This window comes from Lichtheimia ornata (assembly GCF_029851405.1).
Source record: "Lichtheimia ornata isolate CBS 291.66 chromosome Unknown scaffold00133, whole genome shotgun sequence".
In the NCBI taxonomy this organism is placed as follows: domain Eukaryota; kingdom Fungi; phylum Mucoromycota; class Mucoromycetes; order Mucorales; family Lichtheimiaceae; genus Lichtheimia; species Lichtheimia ornata.
The window spans coordinates 21,235-40,601 of NW_026695452.1; the positions used below are offsets into that span (position 1 = coordinate 21,235).

General features: G+C 44.0%; 6 protein-coding genes across 6 annotated transcripts; 2 read left to right on the forward strand and 4 right to left on the reverse strand.

The window, feature by feature from the left end:
- Positions 1-122: 122 nt before the first annotated feature.
- On the reverse strand, positions 123-2,639 carry O0I10_012537 (uncharacterized protein; the record flags this gene model as incomplete). The annotated part of the gene is made up of 9 exons (XM_058492431.1): positions 123-606; positions 662-908; positions 966-1,027; positions 1,081-1,367; positions 1,429-1,631; positions 1,696-1,767; positions 1,833-2,231; positions 2,297-2,411; positions 2,475-2,639. The coding sequence occupies 9 exons, from the start codon at positions 2,637-2,639 to the stop codon at positions 123-125; spliced, it is 2,034 nt and encodes a 677-aa protein (XP_058336806.1).
- Positions 2,640-2,930: 291 nt separating this feature from the next.
- Positions 2,931-4,526, reverse strand: O0I10_012538 (uncharacterized protein; the record flags this gene model as incomplete). The annotated part of the gene is made up of 5 exons (XM_058492432.1): positions 2,931-3,132; positions 3,197-3,292; positions 3,356-3,911; positions 3,971-4,300; positions 4,361-4,526. 5 exons carry the CDS (start codon positions 4,524-4,526, stop codon positions 2,931-2,933), a joined length of 1,350 nt encoding a protein of 449 aa, XP_058336807.1.
- Positions 4,527-4,820: 294 nt separating this feature from the next.
- Positions 4,821-6,704, reverse strand: O0I10_012539 (uncharacterized protein; the record flags this gene model as incomplete). Its single annotated transcript, XM_058492433.1, has 1 exon — positions 4,821-6,704. The coding sequence occupies one exon, from the start codon at positions 6,702-6,704 to the stop codon at positions 4,821-4,823; it is 1,884 nt and encodes a 627-aa protein (XP_058336808.1).
- A 1,562-nt stretch (positions 6,705-8,266) lies between these two features.
- O0I10_012540 (uncharacterized protein) lies at positions 8,267-10,042 on the forward strand (the record flags this gene model as incomplete). Its single annotated transcript, XM_058492434.1, has 8 exons — positions 8,267-8,385; positions 8,455-8,617; positions 8,671-8,736; positions 8,797-9,112; positions 9,207-9,337; positions 9,440-9,535; positions 9,689-9,901; positions 9,989-10,042. The coding sequence occupies 8 exons, from the start codon at positions 8,267-8,269 to the stop codon at positions 10,040-10,042; spliced, it is 1,158 nt and encodes a 385-aa protein (XP_058336809.1).
- A 1,060-nt stretch (positions 10,043-11,102) lies between these two features.
- O0I10_012541 (uncharacterized protein) lies at positions 11,103-16,150 on the forward strand (the record flags this gene model as incomplete). Its single annotated transcript, XM_058492435.1, has 6 exons — positions 11,103-12,071; positions 12,125-13,479; positions 13,543-13,796; positions 13,861-14,151; positions 14,214-16,013; positions 16,074-16,150. The coding sequence occupies 6 exons, from the start codon at positions 11,103-11,105 to the stop codon at positions 16,148-16,150; spliced, it is 4,746 nt and encodes a 1,581-aa protein (XP_058336810.1).
- A 115-nt stretch (positions 16,151-16,265) lies between these two features.
- On the reverse strand, positions 16,266-17,882 carry O0I10_012542 (uncharacterized protein; the record flags this gene model as incomplete). Its single annotated transcript, XM_058492436.1, has 7 exons — positions 16,266-16,403; positions 16,474-16,555; positions 16,794-17,003; positions 17,056-17,195; positions 17,382-17,610; positions 17,662-17,788; positions 17,858-17,882. 7 exons carry the CDS (start codon positions 17,880-17,882, stop codon positions 16,266-16,268), a joined length of 951 nt encoding a protein of 316 aa, XP_058336811.1.
- Positions 17,883-19,367: the final 1,485 nt, after the last annotated feature.

Here is a 19,367-nt window from a genome sequence, read left to right on the forward strand (position 1 = left end):
TTACATGCGCCATTAGTTTTGTACTTTTTTCTTTATAACATCATATAAAATACAAGTGCGTGAGATGATTTCCTCTAATAGAATCACTGAAATGGATGTAAGGGTGATAATGTACATGGTGTCTACTCTTCCTTCTTTATACTTTCACTGCTTGTGCTCGTGCTCGTCAACTTGGAAAGGTTGCTGCCTGGGACACGACGACGACGTCGTACTGTACCACTGGATTCTGCTTCACTAGCGGAACCACCACTAATAAGGCCACTGTTCTTGTCCAAAAAGTGAAGCACATCTTCTTGCTCCATTTCCTCTTCTTGTCGTGTCAAATTAAAGATGTTGCGATCATCCAACCAATCCAGCGCTTTGTTGTTGAAGAATTGACTTGCGATTTGAGAAAAGGTTTTGCCACCTTCACCAAGCTCAGATACTGATTCCCTGTTACCGGATGGATCGGCTCGGAATACATTGTTCTCGTCAAAATCGCTGAACACTTTGGGACCATAATCGTTGATGACTTGGGTAATCTCTTGAGAAAGTCGCTCCCGATTCTCTCGTAGGTTTTGAGTACTGTCTGGATCGATCAACGCCATATAGAGGGGTCGTAAAGATCTAAATAGGTTGGTTAGCACCATCCTATATGAATACAAAAGACATAGGTACTCACTTGTAGACATCCATGCCATTTTCACCAAACCGCATACTTGCGTAACTCACAAAAGGAAGCAAATTCCACGTGGCAAGTGATACCAATATCCTCCATGTCCATGTCCAATCTTGTTTCATCGTGTATGCAAACATAACAAGCGTATAGAGACCATAAAGCGTTGGGATCAAGACAAGACCCACCAAAAACTTCCATGTAGCCAACACATCCCGGCCCTTGACCTTGACTGTTGAAGCTGCCAGTGCCTCTGTAGAGAATATAGATAAGCGTCTCATCCTTGTGCCAATAAAAAATTTCACTTTACCCTTTGCCTTCTTCATGCTGATGACCTTTGCAACCACAAGAATGGGGATATTGAGGATTCCACTATCACATGATGTTAACATCCTTGCCTTTTTGTCATTCACAAAATAACTTACCCTGGGAAGGCCAATAGACCCCAAACAAAGAGGATCAATACTCGATAAAGTAGCAAAAAGAATGTGCGCCATCCTCGCAAATTGATATCAGGCACTTGATGATCTTGCAATCCATGGTATTTGAGAAGTTGATTGTATGCAAGCACATTTCGCTGAAGCTCTATGATCTTGGGATCATCCTTGTATAAGTTGTATCCAATGACAAAGCGTCGATTCAGGTCCACAATTTGTGCAATATGCAATCGACGATTGGCGGGTTTGTATAATCGACGAGCAGCTTGGATAACCTAGCAACAGCCTAGGTGAGTGGCTGACAACATTATTCTCCTCTCCACCATCATGGCTTACCATCAAGGTTTGGTCGTTAGGTACATTCACAGTGACACTCTTCAAGCTGTAATAAATGGTATCCAAGAGATTTCCACAGGCTTCACGCTTCTCTGCACCACCTTTTTTGAACTTGTCGACGAGTTCGGGAGAAATAGTGATAGGATTGCCGAATTCAATGACTGCTCGTGAGCGGAATCGATGTGCATGAAAGTAATTCAAACCTATGAAAAGCTATATGAGTATATCACCATGATGTCTGTGCGATGAAGATGCTATTTTCTGTACCACATGGAACAATCTTGACTTCCAAACCAGGATACTTTGCCATTGCACCAAGAGCCATAATTGTAACACCAGCTACAACGATAAAGTTTTCTATTAACCCCAACGCCTGTCATCTTGTGGAACCTGCTACTACTTACCTTTGAGGGGTAACATTTCTGCACGGTCATGGCTGCCGCCTTCTGGAAATATAGTGATGCATTCCCCGTTATTGAGCTCGTCATACACCTTCTCGTACACAGCATCTTGATCCACATGGGGTAAGCATTTATACGCTGATCCCTCAGCCGTCGTCAATACTTGAAGTGCCTTGTCGTTATTCTTCACCCCTTCCTTGAGCTCCAATTCAGTATCCGAGATGACTTTGGACACCACCAGTTTGCCTGCATTCCTTGGAAGCACGATCGAATCATCAGGTCGTAGCTGGCTGAGGAATTTTGAATCGACACCGGTGATGCGTAGCGGATCAGATTTCGGATTCAGTAGCATGACTCGACCATGTCCTTTACTGGCAATATCTTGTGGCCGTACAACAGGGACTAGATCATCATTCTAGATTAACTACTTTTTCTCTGTTTCCATGGATACATCTTTTTCTACTTACTTGCATGGATCATCCTTGCTAGGAAACCAATGGCTTTTTGTTTCATGGATTTGGCAGCAATAAGAAATGATACGCGTCGATGACATTCTCGCATAACAATGAGTGGGTCGACAAACTACATAGATAGAAAAAGTGAGTAGGAAGAAGACGACGATTGGGAAAAAAGACTCCATGTTACCTGGTTGGCATGGGGAGCTGCAACGAAAATGACCGGTCCACTTTTAGGAATCTTGTGTGCACCACGCGGTCGAATCTCTCGAAAGAAGACTTCCAACATAATGTTGAATATCCATAAAGCCGTGTCGTAGCCAATGTCCAGCCATTTCTGGTTGGGGCTGTTCATGTTGAAGAAAGAAGGTGCTGGAAAGAAAATAGGAAAAAGGTAAAGCTGTGTGTGTGTGGGCGTGTGTGTCGTGGTTGGACAAACAATACCTTATGCGGAGGTTAAACGATTAGCCAACAACGACCACCTCACATGAACAGTGCTCAAATGCAGGTCCAGGTGATACCAGCAAATGATGTAGATTCTGATGTGAGATGACGACGATTTTCCCACCCATTCATTCTTCCATCCCTTCTCCTCTATTGTATAGAGTCGTTTATTGTATTCTTTTTATAATAGACTATACACCTTTTATGCTTTTAACTCCTCCAAAGTCGCCATCCTTGTATCTTCATTACTTGGATCTTCTAGTATGGGTACACTTGCCGAGGCAGCATCACGAGAACCATCACTTTGACTTGATGGTGCTTCACGCCATCCCCAAACTTTGGTGTAGTCATTCTCTTTTCCCTCAATAATCTCGGCAACCTTGATACCAATATTGGGCAGGAACCTATATAAGATAACGACACAATTAGAAGCTGACGTAAAGATGCATCTCCTCGATTCTTCCATACTTCATCAAATGGCCACTATCACCAGATGCAATGATCAAATTCTCAATCTTTGGATGTGGAGCTATAAGGAAATGTCCATCTGCAGTATCCGAATACCTAAATCATGATGGAGAGAGTGTTACCAAATAACGTTCAAAGAAGCAATACACATGTACATACCAGCATACACGAGCATAAGCAACATCCATAGATGTGGTTTCAGGGAAGAAATTAGCGAGGAATTCGCGAAAATCACGCAACGCCTTGATGGGAATGGTATCGGTAGGATTGGATGTTTGTGTTCGAGGAATAGAGACCTTGTCATCAGTGCGTGGGTTGAGATAGCCTGCTGCATGACGAGCGATCTTGATTTTGCCATCAGGGTTAATTGGGAAGCCATAGTAGCCTGTATTGCTGACGTCTGCTGACCACACAGGTTGGCCTGGAGTATGGAAGATGGATGAAGTGGGAGGCTTGAATTGAATCACAACTTGGCCGGTTGCCCTGAGCTTATCTTGTAACCCAATTAACCCTGCAGTCCATGGGCCGGTTGCCATGATCACGCGATCACCATGGTGAACAGCGCCATCCTTGGTTACAATGCCAATAGCTGCACCATTTTCATCCTTGTATAAACGCTCAAAACATCCCTTGTCCTTGCCCAAAGTAAAGTGGACGCCATTGCGTACGCATTTGTTGTACACGTGCTTGATAGCTTCACTCGAATGACACCAACCTAGGATATAGATGGATAAGTATACAAGAGAAGAAGGAATCATACAATGAACAACGTACCGCCTTCTTTGTTATAGCATGCAATATTGTATCCATTGCTAACGGCATCGTTGAAATGAGGAAACTTTGCCAAGATACTCTCAGGGGTAGTGAGCTCTTCCAACGCATGACCATGTCCAGCCTCTCGAATCCGTTGCATGCTTTGTTGTTCGTACTTTGAAAGTTGTCCATTGCGGCATAGCATAAGCACACCCGTATTGTGGAACACTGGCGATTCACCTTGTTCAGCACGTTCACGATTCCATTCATGCCACATTGGCAAGGCTTCCAGCATCAGGTTCAAGTAAAGGGTGTCATTGCCGTATTCCATTCGCACGCTCTTGTTAATGTCTACCCCATAGAAATGAGTATTGCCATTGCTTGTCAAACGAAAAAGCTACTACTATGTACCTGTGGAAGCAGCGTCAGGCACTGGTATTTGGTCCCTATCAAAGACGTGGATATCATAGGCTTCCTTCTTCTCTGAGAGCGCAAATGCAGTCGAAAGTCCAAGTGCACCTGCACCAACAATGATGATCTTTGAGCCAGGAGCTGGTGGAGTATAGTTGGATGACATGTTGTGGGAAAAGAAAAACAATCGATGGGCTTTCCGTGGATACTTAGGTAATCAATCTAAAACAGAGGTGATACAAAGATTTGAGTAACCAGATCATCGGTAGAATGGCTGCCCCCGAATCGCATGATTTTACTACATCGTTACTACCTCCCCCTAGATATGAGAACAAAGAATGACATAGTCTAATAATAAAATCCACATTGCTTTATTCCTTGGAAACAATGAGGGAGTAAAAAGGGTAGATAACCAAAACAATAGATAGACAATGATGATGATGGTGACAAAAGAGACTCATTAGACTGAGCTTCGTTGTGCTGAAGAAATGATGGAATCAGCCCTGCTGCTTCCACTGCCAGTTGTTGGACGACGACAGCAATGATGATGACGTCGATGCTGTGAACAATGGTTGTTGCTTGGAGACGACGAGCGACGATGGTTGCTGTGGTGACTACAATGATGATGATGGTGGTGGTGATGGCGGTGCCGTTGATGGGGACAAGGGAACCCCTTAGTACATGATGATACATCGGCATTACAACATGATGATTGAGGAGATGAAGACTGTTGTCGTTGCTGCTGAAGCTCCTTTTGCAAAGTTTCACCATATTGCTGTGGTAGCAAAAGATAGTATTGCTTTGTCCCAGTCTCCGATTCAGATACAAGCACCACTGGCATCGTTTCGCCTAGAGGAACCACTTGCCTTACACCTCCACCGCTACCACCACCATTGTCATTTTTCAAATTGTCTTCATGCGATTGCACGCTACTAGGTGATAGAACCTTGTCATCAGCCTTGCTGTCTTCTTCCATGATCGGAGGAGGTGTCATTGATTCGTCCCTTTTATGATAGTCTTCGTCTGTTTGGACATCCCTGTCCACAAGAAAGGTTGTTGTGTCACCTTCATCTGCAGGAGTATCTTCTTGAATTGGTTCTTGTTTCAAAGAAGCATCTTGATTTTGGTCGTCGTCATCATCCTCGTTATGATGTCTCTTTGAAAGTGGTGGTGGACTTGATGATGGCTGCTTCAATAACAACGGCTGATGGTCTTGTTGAGCAATCATAGGGGATACCATATGTTGTTGTTGTTGCTGTTGTTGAGGCATGCTTGTCATAGGCGGTGGTGAAGACATGGGTGTAATGGGTGATAATGGTGGAGACATGGGTGGTATGGCTCGCACAGGTAGACCTTGATTATTTAAAGGACGCAATTGTAATGATGGATGGGGCTGATGATGGTGATCCAATGGGTGATAAAAACCACTAAATGTGGATGCTGAACGCACGATACCAGGATGTACATGTTGATGCTGCATAGACTCGTGGGCAAGTGGGAGCATCATTGGGTTGGCTGGATACATGACAGGCATTGAGGGAGATGCAGTGCGATAAAAGCCAGCACCAGAAGTAGGCTTATGATGCTGCTCAGTTGCTGTAGGAGGAGAAGATGGCATCCATGATTTTCGACACTCTTGTCGATGTCGCTCTCTCATACGTGCCATTAATGTCTCTGGTGTGATTTTATGCTTGGTGGTATGATCAAAAGCCTTAAGTGAGCCAACACTTTCGGATGTGATGGCAGTGCTAGATGATGATGCGTCACTATCCGATGCATCAGAATCAGGTACAGAGGAGCGATGCTGTTTAAACATCCGCCTTCTTGTTGGTCGTGGTGTTGGTTTTGTAGGGGATATGGTGGTGGTAGTAGTACTAGTAATGGTGGTGGTGGCGGCAGGGGGAAGAGAAGCTGCTGCTGAGCTATGGGCTTTAACTCCTCCCTTGGATGTCGAAGAAGATTCAGCAATACTACTTGCTTCTTCAACCGATTCACGCATAATTTGTTGCTCCTCAGGGGCTTTCGCTGTATACACACGATTTTCAGTGACCACGTAGTAAACTTGATGTAATGATAAATACTCACATTGTGACATAGCCGATGATGATGGATTGAGCTCTGAAAAGATGTCCTCGTAAAGTGACTTGCCAATGGTACCATGTGGATCTTCTTGATTCTCGGTGGGAATACTCATCATGAAATTATCAGCAATTGGGGAAGAGAGTAGTGGCGGCTCATCCTTGTTGAGCTTGATGTGGAGGGGGTCAGGACTACTGAATGATGGAGACATGGTTGCTGTTGTATCTTTTTTGGCTTTTTTACTTCCAAGGCGTAAAAATCCCATCGTTCGATAAGTTAGAGAAAGAACAAGTGGTGAAAAGTGAAAATGTGGGTTTCCAGAAAGAAAGAAAGAACGCAATGTATACAAAACTTGATTATTGTTATTAAATGGCTGCAGCAAGAGAACTCAAATATGTACACTTTTAGGACCGTTTTCGTCTCAGGCAAGCTGTCGTCAGGAAAAAAGTGCTCCTATTGTTTTCCAGCGGCCATCCCATATCCTTTTGCGATCGTATTCATGGTTTAACCATGCATACTGCAATGAACGACAAAGGATGAGACTAATTTTGGTGTCGACTACATGATCTTGCTTTTTTGATGTGCAGAGCCTAATATGCTGGCATGACAGCATACATATCCCGGTGCTTCCACACCCCCTTCATCCACCAGTTTATGTATGTGAGATGGGCATCCTCCTCCTAGTTGTCGTGATCAGGATGTTAAGAACATAGCTGGTTATGACCAACAACAATGATATTGGGGAACCTCCTCTTGCAAAAGAGAATATTATCCCCCTGTTGGCAATTTAGGCTGCAATAGGTAAAAGCAGCAACCCTTTTTTCTCGTCATTTGATTTCGACGCGTATTATCGAATCGTTCTCCGCGTTAGCCCTTGCATGTTACCCTGCTGTGCTGTTCTTGTACTATCTCGGAACTACATCACCGCTATCCTCCTTCTATATCTCTCTCCTTGCAGGATGCGTTGGCTCCTTATTACAATAAAATGGGGCTGTATATATGAACCTTTGTGTGCTAGCTGTGAAAGACACAGGCATTACCTTTGGATGCTGCAGCAGTAGATTGAAATCGATCACCAAATAACGTTTCCTAAGTGTTATGAAAATCTGCCGATTACATGCACGTGATAAATGATATGCTACATGGATCGGCACATTTATGCTCTCCCACCAGTGCATGTATGTACGTACACACACACACACACACACACACAAGGCATAGCATCAAGCAAGGCAAACTGCATACGGCAGGTTCCCATGTGCATGACATGCAAAAGTCAAATTGAGTTTACGGTGACGACAACTACGCTTGTGCCATGTCGTTTCCATGGAAACATCGCTACGAATCATACGCACTTAACTATCTCGCTGATTATAGTAACACAACGCCCCATCTCCCATGCACCTTCCATTAATGCAATTTAGACCGCTCAAGGCGTTTTCAATTGAATCGATTTATTGTGCAGGGATACATAATTTAAACCATGAGCTTCTTAGCCACGCACGCTATACTATTCTTAATCCATGCTCGATGATGATGATGATGATGGTGATGGATCATGGGGTGGGGGTGGCCACTACTCCTGCTTGACAATGTTGGATATTCCTGCAGCCAAAGACGTTATCCATCAGCGACTGCTAGCTGTACGATATACAAAGTGATATAGATGATGATTAAATGACTGTTGATATCATTCGATTATAATGAGTGATGCTCTGGATATGTAGCAGTAGAATAAAGCGTATCAAAGCGGGATTTCATGTGCTTCCAAAATCCTCCATATCTCTTTCCTTCTCATCTGCATGTGCATTTCTCTACTATAACACAATGTCCACAATGTCGACACTGCGAGACACACTATACGGCATAACATCGTGCTGCTTCCCCAATCCAACCCTGCAAATCAACAAGCGAGCATTCAAAGTGATTCAGCTGCTGGGTGAAGGGTAAAATGAGTTCTCTATGCGCCCGGGCCAACGGCAACTAATACAGACTCGGAAAACGTTTACGTATAGTGGCTATGCCTTTGTCTATCTTGTCCAAGATGTTGCTACAGGTCGACATTATGCTCTCAAGAAGATCCGTTGTGCCCCTGGGGATCAAGAAGCTGTTGCTGATGCTATGCGCGAGATAGACATGTATCGTATGTTCCAGCATGAGAACATCATCAAAGTCTTGGTAGGTAGAAGTGGTGCTATGATCCTTTACATGATGGCTAACAAAACAAGTAGACTACAAGCATATGCATGGAAAAGGATGGGGGTAAAACGATATACATCTTCCTCCCATATTATAAGGTAAGTAGGGTTGAAAAAAAAAGGCGTACGAGAAGATTTGTTGCTGATTCTTTATTGTAGAGAGGCAATTTGCAAGACAGCATCAATGCCAACAACTTGAACAAGTCGCATTTCCCTGAGCCAGATTTACTTCGCTTCTTCCGCAACATTTGCTACGCCGTTCGGGCATTACACCATTATCGACTACCCAAAGTACCCAAACGCAATACTGAAGATGACGACGAGCTATTGGCTGTTGTACCTCAATTAACACAGCAACGCATGATGCCAATATCAACATCCATCCCATCACCCATGGTCTCTGGCAGCTATTACAATGCGAATGGATATCAAGATGATGAGCGTGTGGATGAAGAAGGCACTTTGGTTCCATATGGTAGGTTGTTTTGTGTATCCTCGGAATAGCCCGATATGTCTAGAATCGTGTCTGTGAGTTCATACAAACTGACTTGTATCATGAATACCAATAGCACACCGCGATCTCAAGCCAAGCAATATCCTCATTGCGGATGATGGTCATACCCCAATCTTGACTGACTTTGGATCCATTACACGAGCACGAATAACGATCAAAACACGGCGAGAAGCACTTTTGCAGCAAGTACGTGTAGCACAATGGATCGTTTGTCTCGATGACTACGCCCCATCCCCCCTTGAATCACACAAGCATCGCTGACCATGAACTCTTTTTCCCAATTTGTAGGATCTGGCGGCAGAGCACTCGACCATGGCGTATCGCTCACCAGAATTGTACGACGTCCAACCCAATACACAATTGGATGAGAAAATGGATATTTGGGTAAGTATGGGTTCATGTTATCCCCTGAGTAGAGATGGTGGATTCAGGATGAGGATGCAAGGGAGAGGATAAGAACACACACACACAATGATCCAAGGGAATTAGGGGGGAAGGCTTGAACAATGAATGTACTAATGCGTGGATTGTCTATAGAGTTTGGGATGTTTACTTTATGCAACTGCTTACGGTCAAAGTCCCTTTTCTGAAGCCAACATGCATGAAGTAGGGGGATCAATGTCCCTAGCGGTGCTAAATGGCCAATACAAGTTTCCACCTTCTGAAAGCGATCCCTACTCTGAAGGATTTCGAGGACTTATTCGATCAATGCTGGTGGTCGATCGTAAGGAACGAGCTGACATACATTCGGTAGGTGGTATTCCAGTGACAACAAAGGAACATGGAGGATGAATATGCAAGGGAGTGATGAGATTAACTTGAGAGGAACCTCATTAGGTCATTGCCACGGTCGATCGCTTGTTGGAAGAACTTGCTCTATCATCATCATGAATCATGTATCATACAACATCTACATAGTAGGTTACCCGTCATCATTGGTTTATTCGCATTCATTACCCCCCCACCTTCGTATAGATAGATATTTTCATATTCATTTGGTAATCAATATTGAAGTTCAATTTGCATACTTTCATTATATACATAACCCTTTAATAAGAATTGTATGGATGCCAAGGAGACCAACAATGGATTGGATGTATTTGATAATGATGGAGTGGATGATGTATACGGACATGCAGGATGATCATATCATGGGAAAACCTACTTTGCTATATGGGTGAGTGTGCGGATGAAAAGAAGCCGAGGACTTGATGATGGCATGTCAATGAGAAATGTATGACAAATAATGTGGGCTATCAAAAGGATCGGTCTTGACGTGAAGCCATATTTAATGCAATGTGTCACCTGAGCCAACAACAATAATCAGATGCATCATACGTGAGCTGACACCATGCAAATAGTAGCACAGAGAGAAGCATTTGACCTTTGTTATTTGTTTCAGAATACTGCTTTGTGTAATGAACAAGTGCACTTCGAGTGAAATAGCGCGTTTGTACGCTTCTCGTGCGCAGTTGATTGCATTCGTACACTGCGGAGTCACCCATAGTGAATGTGAGAGTGTGAGAGAGATCTGGGTACCCCTATTAGAGTTCTAAGTTACGAACAGCGAGCAACTGCGGTACGTAGCGGATGATGTCGGCTCATTGACTTAAATGATTTGTGATCCCAAAATGTCTGTGGGCGTTGGGCTTGTTGGTTGCACATAGTCGACGCATTAGGCATGATCATTTTTCTTTCCCCCCAGCTAATGGTGGTGATGATATGTCGTGTCCCGCTGCGAGTCATGGTGTACAGCAAGATAAATGAGCGGTAAGTACCTTTGCAGGAAGGCCACCAGCCCTACGCCACCACTCGTGATTCTATAAAACCCGTTGTTAGATTCTGGGGATTTCCATTCATTGATTCCCTTTGTTTGATTTTTTCATTATCTCTTTTTTTATCCTACCCACTCTCTTTCCCTCATCCTCTCTTTTTTCTCAATTCTCGTTTCATGGGTGGAAAACATAGCAGGCCATCTTCTTCCCACCACCAACAACAGCAGCAGCAATATGCCATACCATCATCATCACGTCCACATCCAAATGCGAAGCATCACCAGCAGAGGAGACCACCATCTATTGAATTCGTTGATGAATGGTTCCAATCCAAGTTTGAAAGTACTCTGACAACGACAAGCAGTAGTATTAACAACACGTTGGAGCATGATTTACCAGTATTTTTACCACCTCCCAGTATTTCATCGGTGACCACGATGGATGATAGCAATGATACAGCATCGGCAGCCGATACAGATTTATTCTCTACCTTATCCTCTCTTTCTTCGATATCAACCTTTTCATCCTATCGGGCCCCTTCAACACCCCAACAAGGCCATAGACGTAAAACAAGCACTAGTATCAGACAACAAGAATCACACCATCATCATCACGAGGAAGAATTTCAACTACAAATTCAGCAATGTTACCGACAACTGGAGACGGGTGTCAAACATGGGCGAGTTGAATGTTATTATCACTATGCGCTATTTTTGTATCACGGCATGACTCCATCAGGCCAAGCCAACTATCCACTCGCGTACCGATGTTTCCGGTTAGCAGTCAAAGAACAACGAAAAATCATTCCACTTCTTCAATCATCCAAGCGGAGAAAGCAATGGAGTGAGATGATCGCACACGCTCAATACAATATCGGCGAAATGCTTACAAGTGGAAAAGGTGTTGCGCGTGACCCTACTAAAGCGCTCGAATTTTTTAATGCAGCTGCAAGAATGGGTCATGCAGGTGCACAGTATGAGGTTGCCATGGCAACATTGGATAATGAATCCCGACAGCAATGGCTGCACAAGGCTGCACTTCAAGGACATCCAAGAGCTCAAACGACACTTGGCAAAATGTTACTTGCAAACAACAAAGAGAATGAAGCCATCCATTGGTTATCATTGGCTGCGGTGCATCATGAGGTACGTATTTATTGACTCATTGTGGCATATCTAACTGACTCCTTTTCGGGTAGAACAAAGACGCTGTCCTGCAACTTGCTCATTTGTACAACCACTCTTGTCCCGACAAAGGACTTTCTTTATGCACTCGATTCCTTCAATCACATCCAAACGACATTGATGTCAACTATCACGTGGGGTTACATTGGTTCTTGAATGGCGATCCTTCACGCGCTACAACACATCTGGAAAAAGTGGTTGGTTCTCCCATTTCGACTGCCAATGGCCAACCTACTGGATCAGCAGCCAACCTTGTAGGCATGGCACACCGTAAGCTTGGAAGGTTGGCAACAGAGGCTATGCAACATGAGAAGGCACATGAACATTACAAGATGGCTGTATTGACGGGTGACACTTTGGCACTTGGGATGCTGGGACAGCAGTTTGAACATGGTATTGGATGTCAACGAGACGTGGAGCAAGCGCTAGAATGCTATCGTAAAGCTGCCAATGACGAAGATAGCATGAATCGGATACCTGCACAGATGGCTTTGGGTACATTGTTACTTGAATTGGATCGACCACGTGAAGCAATCGTTTGGCTTGAGAAGTTGGCATCATCGACAATATCCACCAACCACGACAACGATGATATTGATCGGCGACGACAACAGCAGCAGCAATACAGCAAATTACGATCCTATCAAAGGAAAGCAGAATGTATGGTGGCATCCTATCGATTGGAACACGACGCAGATACTGGTGAACATGCTCGTGCATTGGAGACACTTGAATCACTTGCTGAGAAGGAAGATGGATGTGTGGAAGCATGTATTGCATTGGCCGAATACTATCAAGCAAACAACAATGCCAGCAAAGCACTTGATTATCTACGCCTAGCAGCACAACTTGGTGATGCAAACGCGCAATTTATGATGGCAGAGCATATGCAACACAACGTACAAGAAGAAGCCTATGTCTGGTACAAACGTGCAGCTCGTCAAGGTCATCCCATGGCTCAGCTACACGAAGCGCTTTATCATCTTCATGACTCAATGCTTCCCGTCAACGTCACACGCGATCTTGATCATGCTGAGAGACTTTTACGCAATGCAGCAGCTGCTGGGGTATCGGAGGCCATGGTACATCTTGCTGGTATGAAGCATATGTCAGAGGATCAAGCGATTGAATGGCTACAAAAAGCAGCAGCACTCAACAACACCGAAGCGATGCGAAAGCTGTCAAGCTATATCACCACGCTGGGAGAGAAGGCAGCATTGGGATGGTTACAAAAAGCGGCTGTTTCGAATGATGCACAGGCATGGTACCAGCTTGGTCAATGTTACATCGATGGATCACGTGGTTTGGCAAAGAACACCTACAAAGCAACCGAGTGCATGAAACGTGCCGAAGCATTTGGATGTATTTCGTAAGTAACATGGACTATAACAGTGTTGTTGTCATATTGCTCACTTTTCACTTTTATCACTAGCGCTGGTTTTTTCATTGCTTCCTTGTATGAGGATGGTTCCAAGTGGGACCTTGCTATTGAAAAATACACTATGATTGCCAACGACTATCCTTCACATGCCTTGCAAGCTCATTTGGCCAAATGCCGACTGGTTGTTATTCGAGATATTGGAGACCACAAATTACAGCAGGAATCTATGACACTACTCGCTGATACGTTGAAGAAGAAGCAGCATGATGATTGTGAGGCGCTGATTGAAGCATGGGAGTTGCTAGGTAAAAATTAATCAAAAGGAGGGCATCATCATGACAAGTATTCTAATGGGGGATATTTTTAAAGGCATATGTCATGAGCACGGATATGGAACGCAGCGAAGCATTATTGATGCTATTGATTGTTACTCGAGAGCAACTCTAGTCAGCCAGCATCCACGATTATCCACGTCAAACTCATTTCATTGGATACAAGAACGAACGCGTTGTAGACTTGCCACAGTACTTGTTGCACATCACAGATATGACGAGGCACTTGTTGAGTTACGGAGACTTGAGCCCTATTTGGATCAAATGCGAGGTCATCAAGCATCATCAGAAACTGTTACTCAAGCCCGTGAAGCACGTTTTCTTTTGGGTAAGTAAATTTACATCGATTTTCAAGGTGCGAGCTTTTTTATCTCATTCAAAATGTCTTAGGATATCTACTTTTACACCAAAAGAACAATGACTCGCATCAAGAAGAAGGCGTAAAATGGCTCCAGGAAGCTGCTGATCAAGGCCACACACAGGCGATTTATGAGTTGGGCAAGCATGCGATGGATGTGGATAAGGATGATCAAGCCAAATCGTTTTTTCGCAAGGGCGATGTACTGGGTCATGCTGGCTGCAAACGTGAATTAGCGCTGATGATGATGGCGGTGGCGCATGATGAAAAAGACCACAATGACGACGACTATCGCGACTTGCTTGAGACTGCAGCTGATATGGGTGACACTGAAGCCATGTTCCAATGCGGCTTGCTTTATCAATTCTCGAAGGGAAAGAATGATCTCGACTTGGCCACGCAACTCTATCTCAAAGCAGCTACCCATGGACATCCATTTTCATGCGTCTTTGCTGGATATACATGTTATCTATTGCACCGGAATGAGCAGGCTGTCGAATGTTTTCTTTTATGCGAGCATCATTGGTTGGCGAAATTTGGTCTTGCTGCATGTGGATTTGAAAGCGGTGATGCTAGTGATCGACATACATGGCTACAAGAAGCTGAAGAAGCAATACCAATCGATCCATCATTGTTGATCATCTCCCAGGAACGGCGTATTTGGTGCGAAGCATGTGAATACCTTGGACAATGTTATGAAACGGTTGTTCACGACACATCACGTGCCATTGAATGGTACACGCTTGGTGCTGATCTCGCAAAAGTCAAGTATGTTCCAGCCATGCTACGCCTTGCTCAGCTTGCACAAAATGAACATTCGGATACGAGTGCTTTGGAATGGTATCGGATTGCAGCCGACTGTGGCGATGCAGAAGCAAAGTATCATGTGGGACTCTATCATCAAATGGGTCGTGGTGGACTTGAAGTCAATCTGGTAGTCGCTGCTGCCTATTTTCGTGAAGCCCAAGCCAAGCATCACATTCATGCCACCTATGCTCTCGCACAAGTTTATTGGGAACTCAAGGATTATAAACGTGGATGGATTTGTTTCAAGGAAGCAGCTGATCGTCACACACATGTTGATGCTTTACGTGCGGTGGGGCTTTTATACATGCGTGGTCTTTCGGCTGTGAATGATCATCGTGGACGTCCATTTTCGATTGAACAAGACCATGATTTGGCCATGTCCTATTTCAGCAAGGCTGCAAGACAAAATGATGAAGCATCTATCATGCTTATTGGATCGTACTTTGAGCGAGCATTTGGAAGCGACGACGAAGAGAATGCAAAGGCATCAACAACAAAGGCGACCATGGAAGATTTGAACAAAGCACTCGCATTCTATGAAAAGGCATACGCACACAAGATTGCCAACCCAGTACTTGAATTTGTCATTGGCCGCTTACACCAACGTATGGGCAACATTGCATCATGCTCTAAGCAAGCTGAGCTACATTATAGGGAAGCTTACCGATGGTTCCATCTCGCTGTGGATCAACCGCAAACACGTGATTTGGCGAGGACAGCATTGGCATATTTTCATTTATATGGATGGGATCCTGAACATCACAACCCAAGCCTTGGATTTGATCAATTGTTGAAAATCGAATCGGAAACCGAAGATGTTGAAGTTGTACGCCAGGTCAAAATGCATATTGCACAATGCTATCAAGATGGGAAAGGTGTCGAACGTGATGCATCAATGGCTCTGCTCTATTGGAAACAGCTTTGTGCGTTGGATGTCAAGGACGCGATGCACGCTGTAGAAGCACTTTATGCTGAAGGATTTGCGAGTCAACAAGATGTTGATAGTGCCAGGGAATACTTTCATGGTATGTGTTTATTTACTACTTAATCATCACACCTTCTCAACTATATCCTTTTTCATTCAGCAATAGATGATCGAGTAGAAACACAGACCACCATCTCTACAACGTCCAGCTATTCTTTACGCGGCAGCATAGCTTAATCCATCCACCACCAGGCATATACATATAGACCCATTATAATATACCCCATTCTAGATATCATCACAGCATATGTATTTACAGTATATCATCAACATCGCTACGAATAAATAATTGCTAGACATCGTCGGCGATCTCAAACTCCAATTGACAATTTTTGAATGCTTCTGAAATCGTGCCATCTTCGACGGATTCAATCCCAGTATGTTGCAAACACAAAAGACCACCCACTTCCTCTTGGTGCAGAACGAGGTCCTAGGAGAAGAGAAGTGAAGAGCCAAAGTTAATCTATTGCCATTCATATCTTGTATTATGTACAGCTTACCATCCAGTGTGCCAGGAGTTGGAAGACTGACATCCACTCGGCAATTTCACTGAACTGTGAAGGATGACAGCGCTTCGTCGTTCTTCAATGATAATAAATCTTTTGTCACGGCTCATAAAGAGGATCGACAGGGTGATGGTTCGCATCCAATCCACCGCTTGTATGCCTTGAGTACCAGCATTGCTGTCAATGACTCTTGTTGTGTCCATGAATAATCACGTGTACCCATCATCCACACCCAGCTCGTGTATGGTTATACCCTTTGGTTACTATCCAATCTTAGTTTCCTAGCTCTTCTTCTTAGAATAAAACACCCTTACCTCAACTCCAATATTTTCAAACTATCGCCGTACGTATGCTGCAGATTCTCCTCAAGGCCACCTGATGAGCATTCGACCAGTATTCGTTCATCATCCAAGATCCCGGCCCGTGTGGCATTCCCAATTCCGTCAGCGTAATTGGGGGTCTCTCCTTCACATTGCATTATTGACAAAGTGACAGCCTGGCGACTCAGGATCTTCTTCTCGCCCCTAAGAATAGAATGAATCAGCAAGTTGTATACAGAATGCTATTTGTACTCACCATTCGAAACAGACAATACCAACATTGTCAGCAAAATAGTTGAGAATGGGAACGACACGATCAATAAAAAACGATGATTTGATGATATAACAACCGTGCGTTGGTACCAACGTCTTGAGGCTATCACTGCAGGTGTCTTGCTGCATGCACCAATCGCTATGCACCATCCTTTATTGAAGCCAAGATACAGCACCACCACTTCCACCTTGCAAAGGGCTCCACCCTGGAAATAAGATTAGCCATCACAATGACAACAATGAGTATCTGTAATAGTAAAGCAATAGCGAACTTCATAAAAGATCACAAAGATCAATGTACGTACATACAAACATGTCCTTCATGGTTTTTGGGCAAAGAAGTTTGGTCTCCATAATCTCCTTCTTGCCAAGCGAATTCTGGTCATCCTTGCCGCATTCAGAAACATCAAACTCGATGCTATGCATGATCAACATGAGGTCCGGGCGGATACAAGTGGATTTGTTGGGAATTGGCATTGATCCTGACACTGCTCGTCCTTCATTGATCCTTGTAGATGTTGCCTGGCAGATTTGATCTCTAGGTATGCCATGAGCGCCATGTAATGTTAGGAAGCAGTACAATTATTACCTTGTGGTCACAACTCCAATTGGTGAAAGCTTCGATCCAACAAGCTCCACAAGGATGCCACCAAGCCCATCTCTGTTCCCTGCTCCCTCAGGTTGCGGATGAAACCATGGCGATAATAAGAGAGCATCTGTAACAGCGTACACCTATGTCACCAACAAAGGAGTCCCATATTGCCTTTTGCCTACAAAGTACATACAAGACATCCTTTTAATCACATCCATCGCTATATAAACGAAGAGGAATATTGTCATACTTACGACAAGGGGTCCATCAACGAACACAGCCAAATGTTATAAGGCATTAATGAGCACACCAAGTGGTAAAGCAACAAAGTGGGCTACATAAAAGATGAAAACAAAGAAAAATGAATGCATGAGTACCCTCATTTAGGGGATCACATAAAGACTATCCTTGAGACTTACCAAAGGCCATTGATGATGATGTGCGTACAAGTAGGAAGAAAAGCCGTATGATAGTGTTGGTGACAACAGCCTTGTTTATATGTGAGTGGGCGTGAGAGATGTTGTCATGATGGATTGAACTGATAAAGTGGTCATGGTGCTTTTTTTTAATTTTGGAGTGATGGAAAATCAACAAACTGATAAATCAAAGCAACATTCAGCACCTCTTTCTCATCACTGCACTTGATTCGATCCATCCATCTTAACCATTGCAAGTCCAATAAGTGGAAAGAATGCACCCCTGTGATTGCTGCTGATATGCTTCCTTTTCCATTCGGGGTGATGATCACTCGCATGTGTGGTCATTTTCCATCGCAAGTCAACGTGGTATCATCCAAACAAGACATCACGTGGCGATGGAAACCAACGTTGTCAATATACCCAATTCCTTCCATCCATGTACCAAACCAATATCCATATCCATATCCATAGGAATTCGTATGTATTGAATCAAGTTGATGCACGTAAATAAGGCTGCTTCTACATAGTGGCTGGCTATCTGCTGTGCACGTGAACAAGACTGTAAACAAGTTGCTGCAAGTAAAGAACGCCTTTGGAGACAAAGGAGTAGAGATCTTGCTAATAGCAACTGCTGGAATGAATGCTGTTACGTTTGATTGTGGTCGAGTAGCGTGCAAGAGCGTGTGTTATGTCAAGAGACCCGTGTGTTGTAGAAGAGTGACAAGAAGGCTGTGTACACGCCATTGACTTGCCATTCAGTCGAAAGCAATCGGATCAAGGCAGTTGTAGGGTTGACATGAGGAGTTGAAGCAGGACAATCGTTCGCTGGTGGTAATTGTACTTGAATGGGCCAACGGTTGAGAATGGGGAGCAAGAGGGAAGAAGCTGGGAGTGGAAGAAGTGGAAATTAGAGTTGAACTGTTGTTGGATGATACTTCTGTGTTTGAGCGTAACTCGGTCAAAACCTCTCGGATCAAGAAAGTTAAATGATGGAGATGTTGGGCTGGAGCAGGGCAATCGTTCACATGCATTGGATTGGGTAACAAAGGTGATTGGGAGGAATGGGCTATCAAGTGGCAGTTTACAAATAACTTAACCAATTTGATTCTTCTGATATTGGATGATGTTCCTGTGTTTGAGCATTTTTCAGTCAAATCTCATCGGATCAAGAAAGTTGAATGATGGGCATACTGGGCTGGAGCAGGACAATCGTTCGTATGCATTAGATTGGGCAACAATGGAGAATGGGAGGACTACATTATTAGCTGGCATTTTGAACTATTC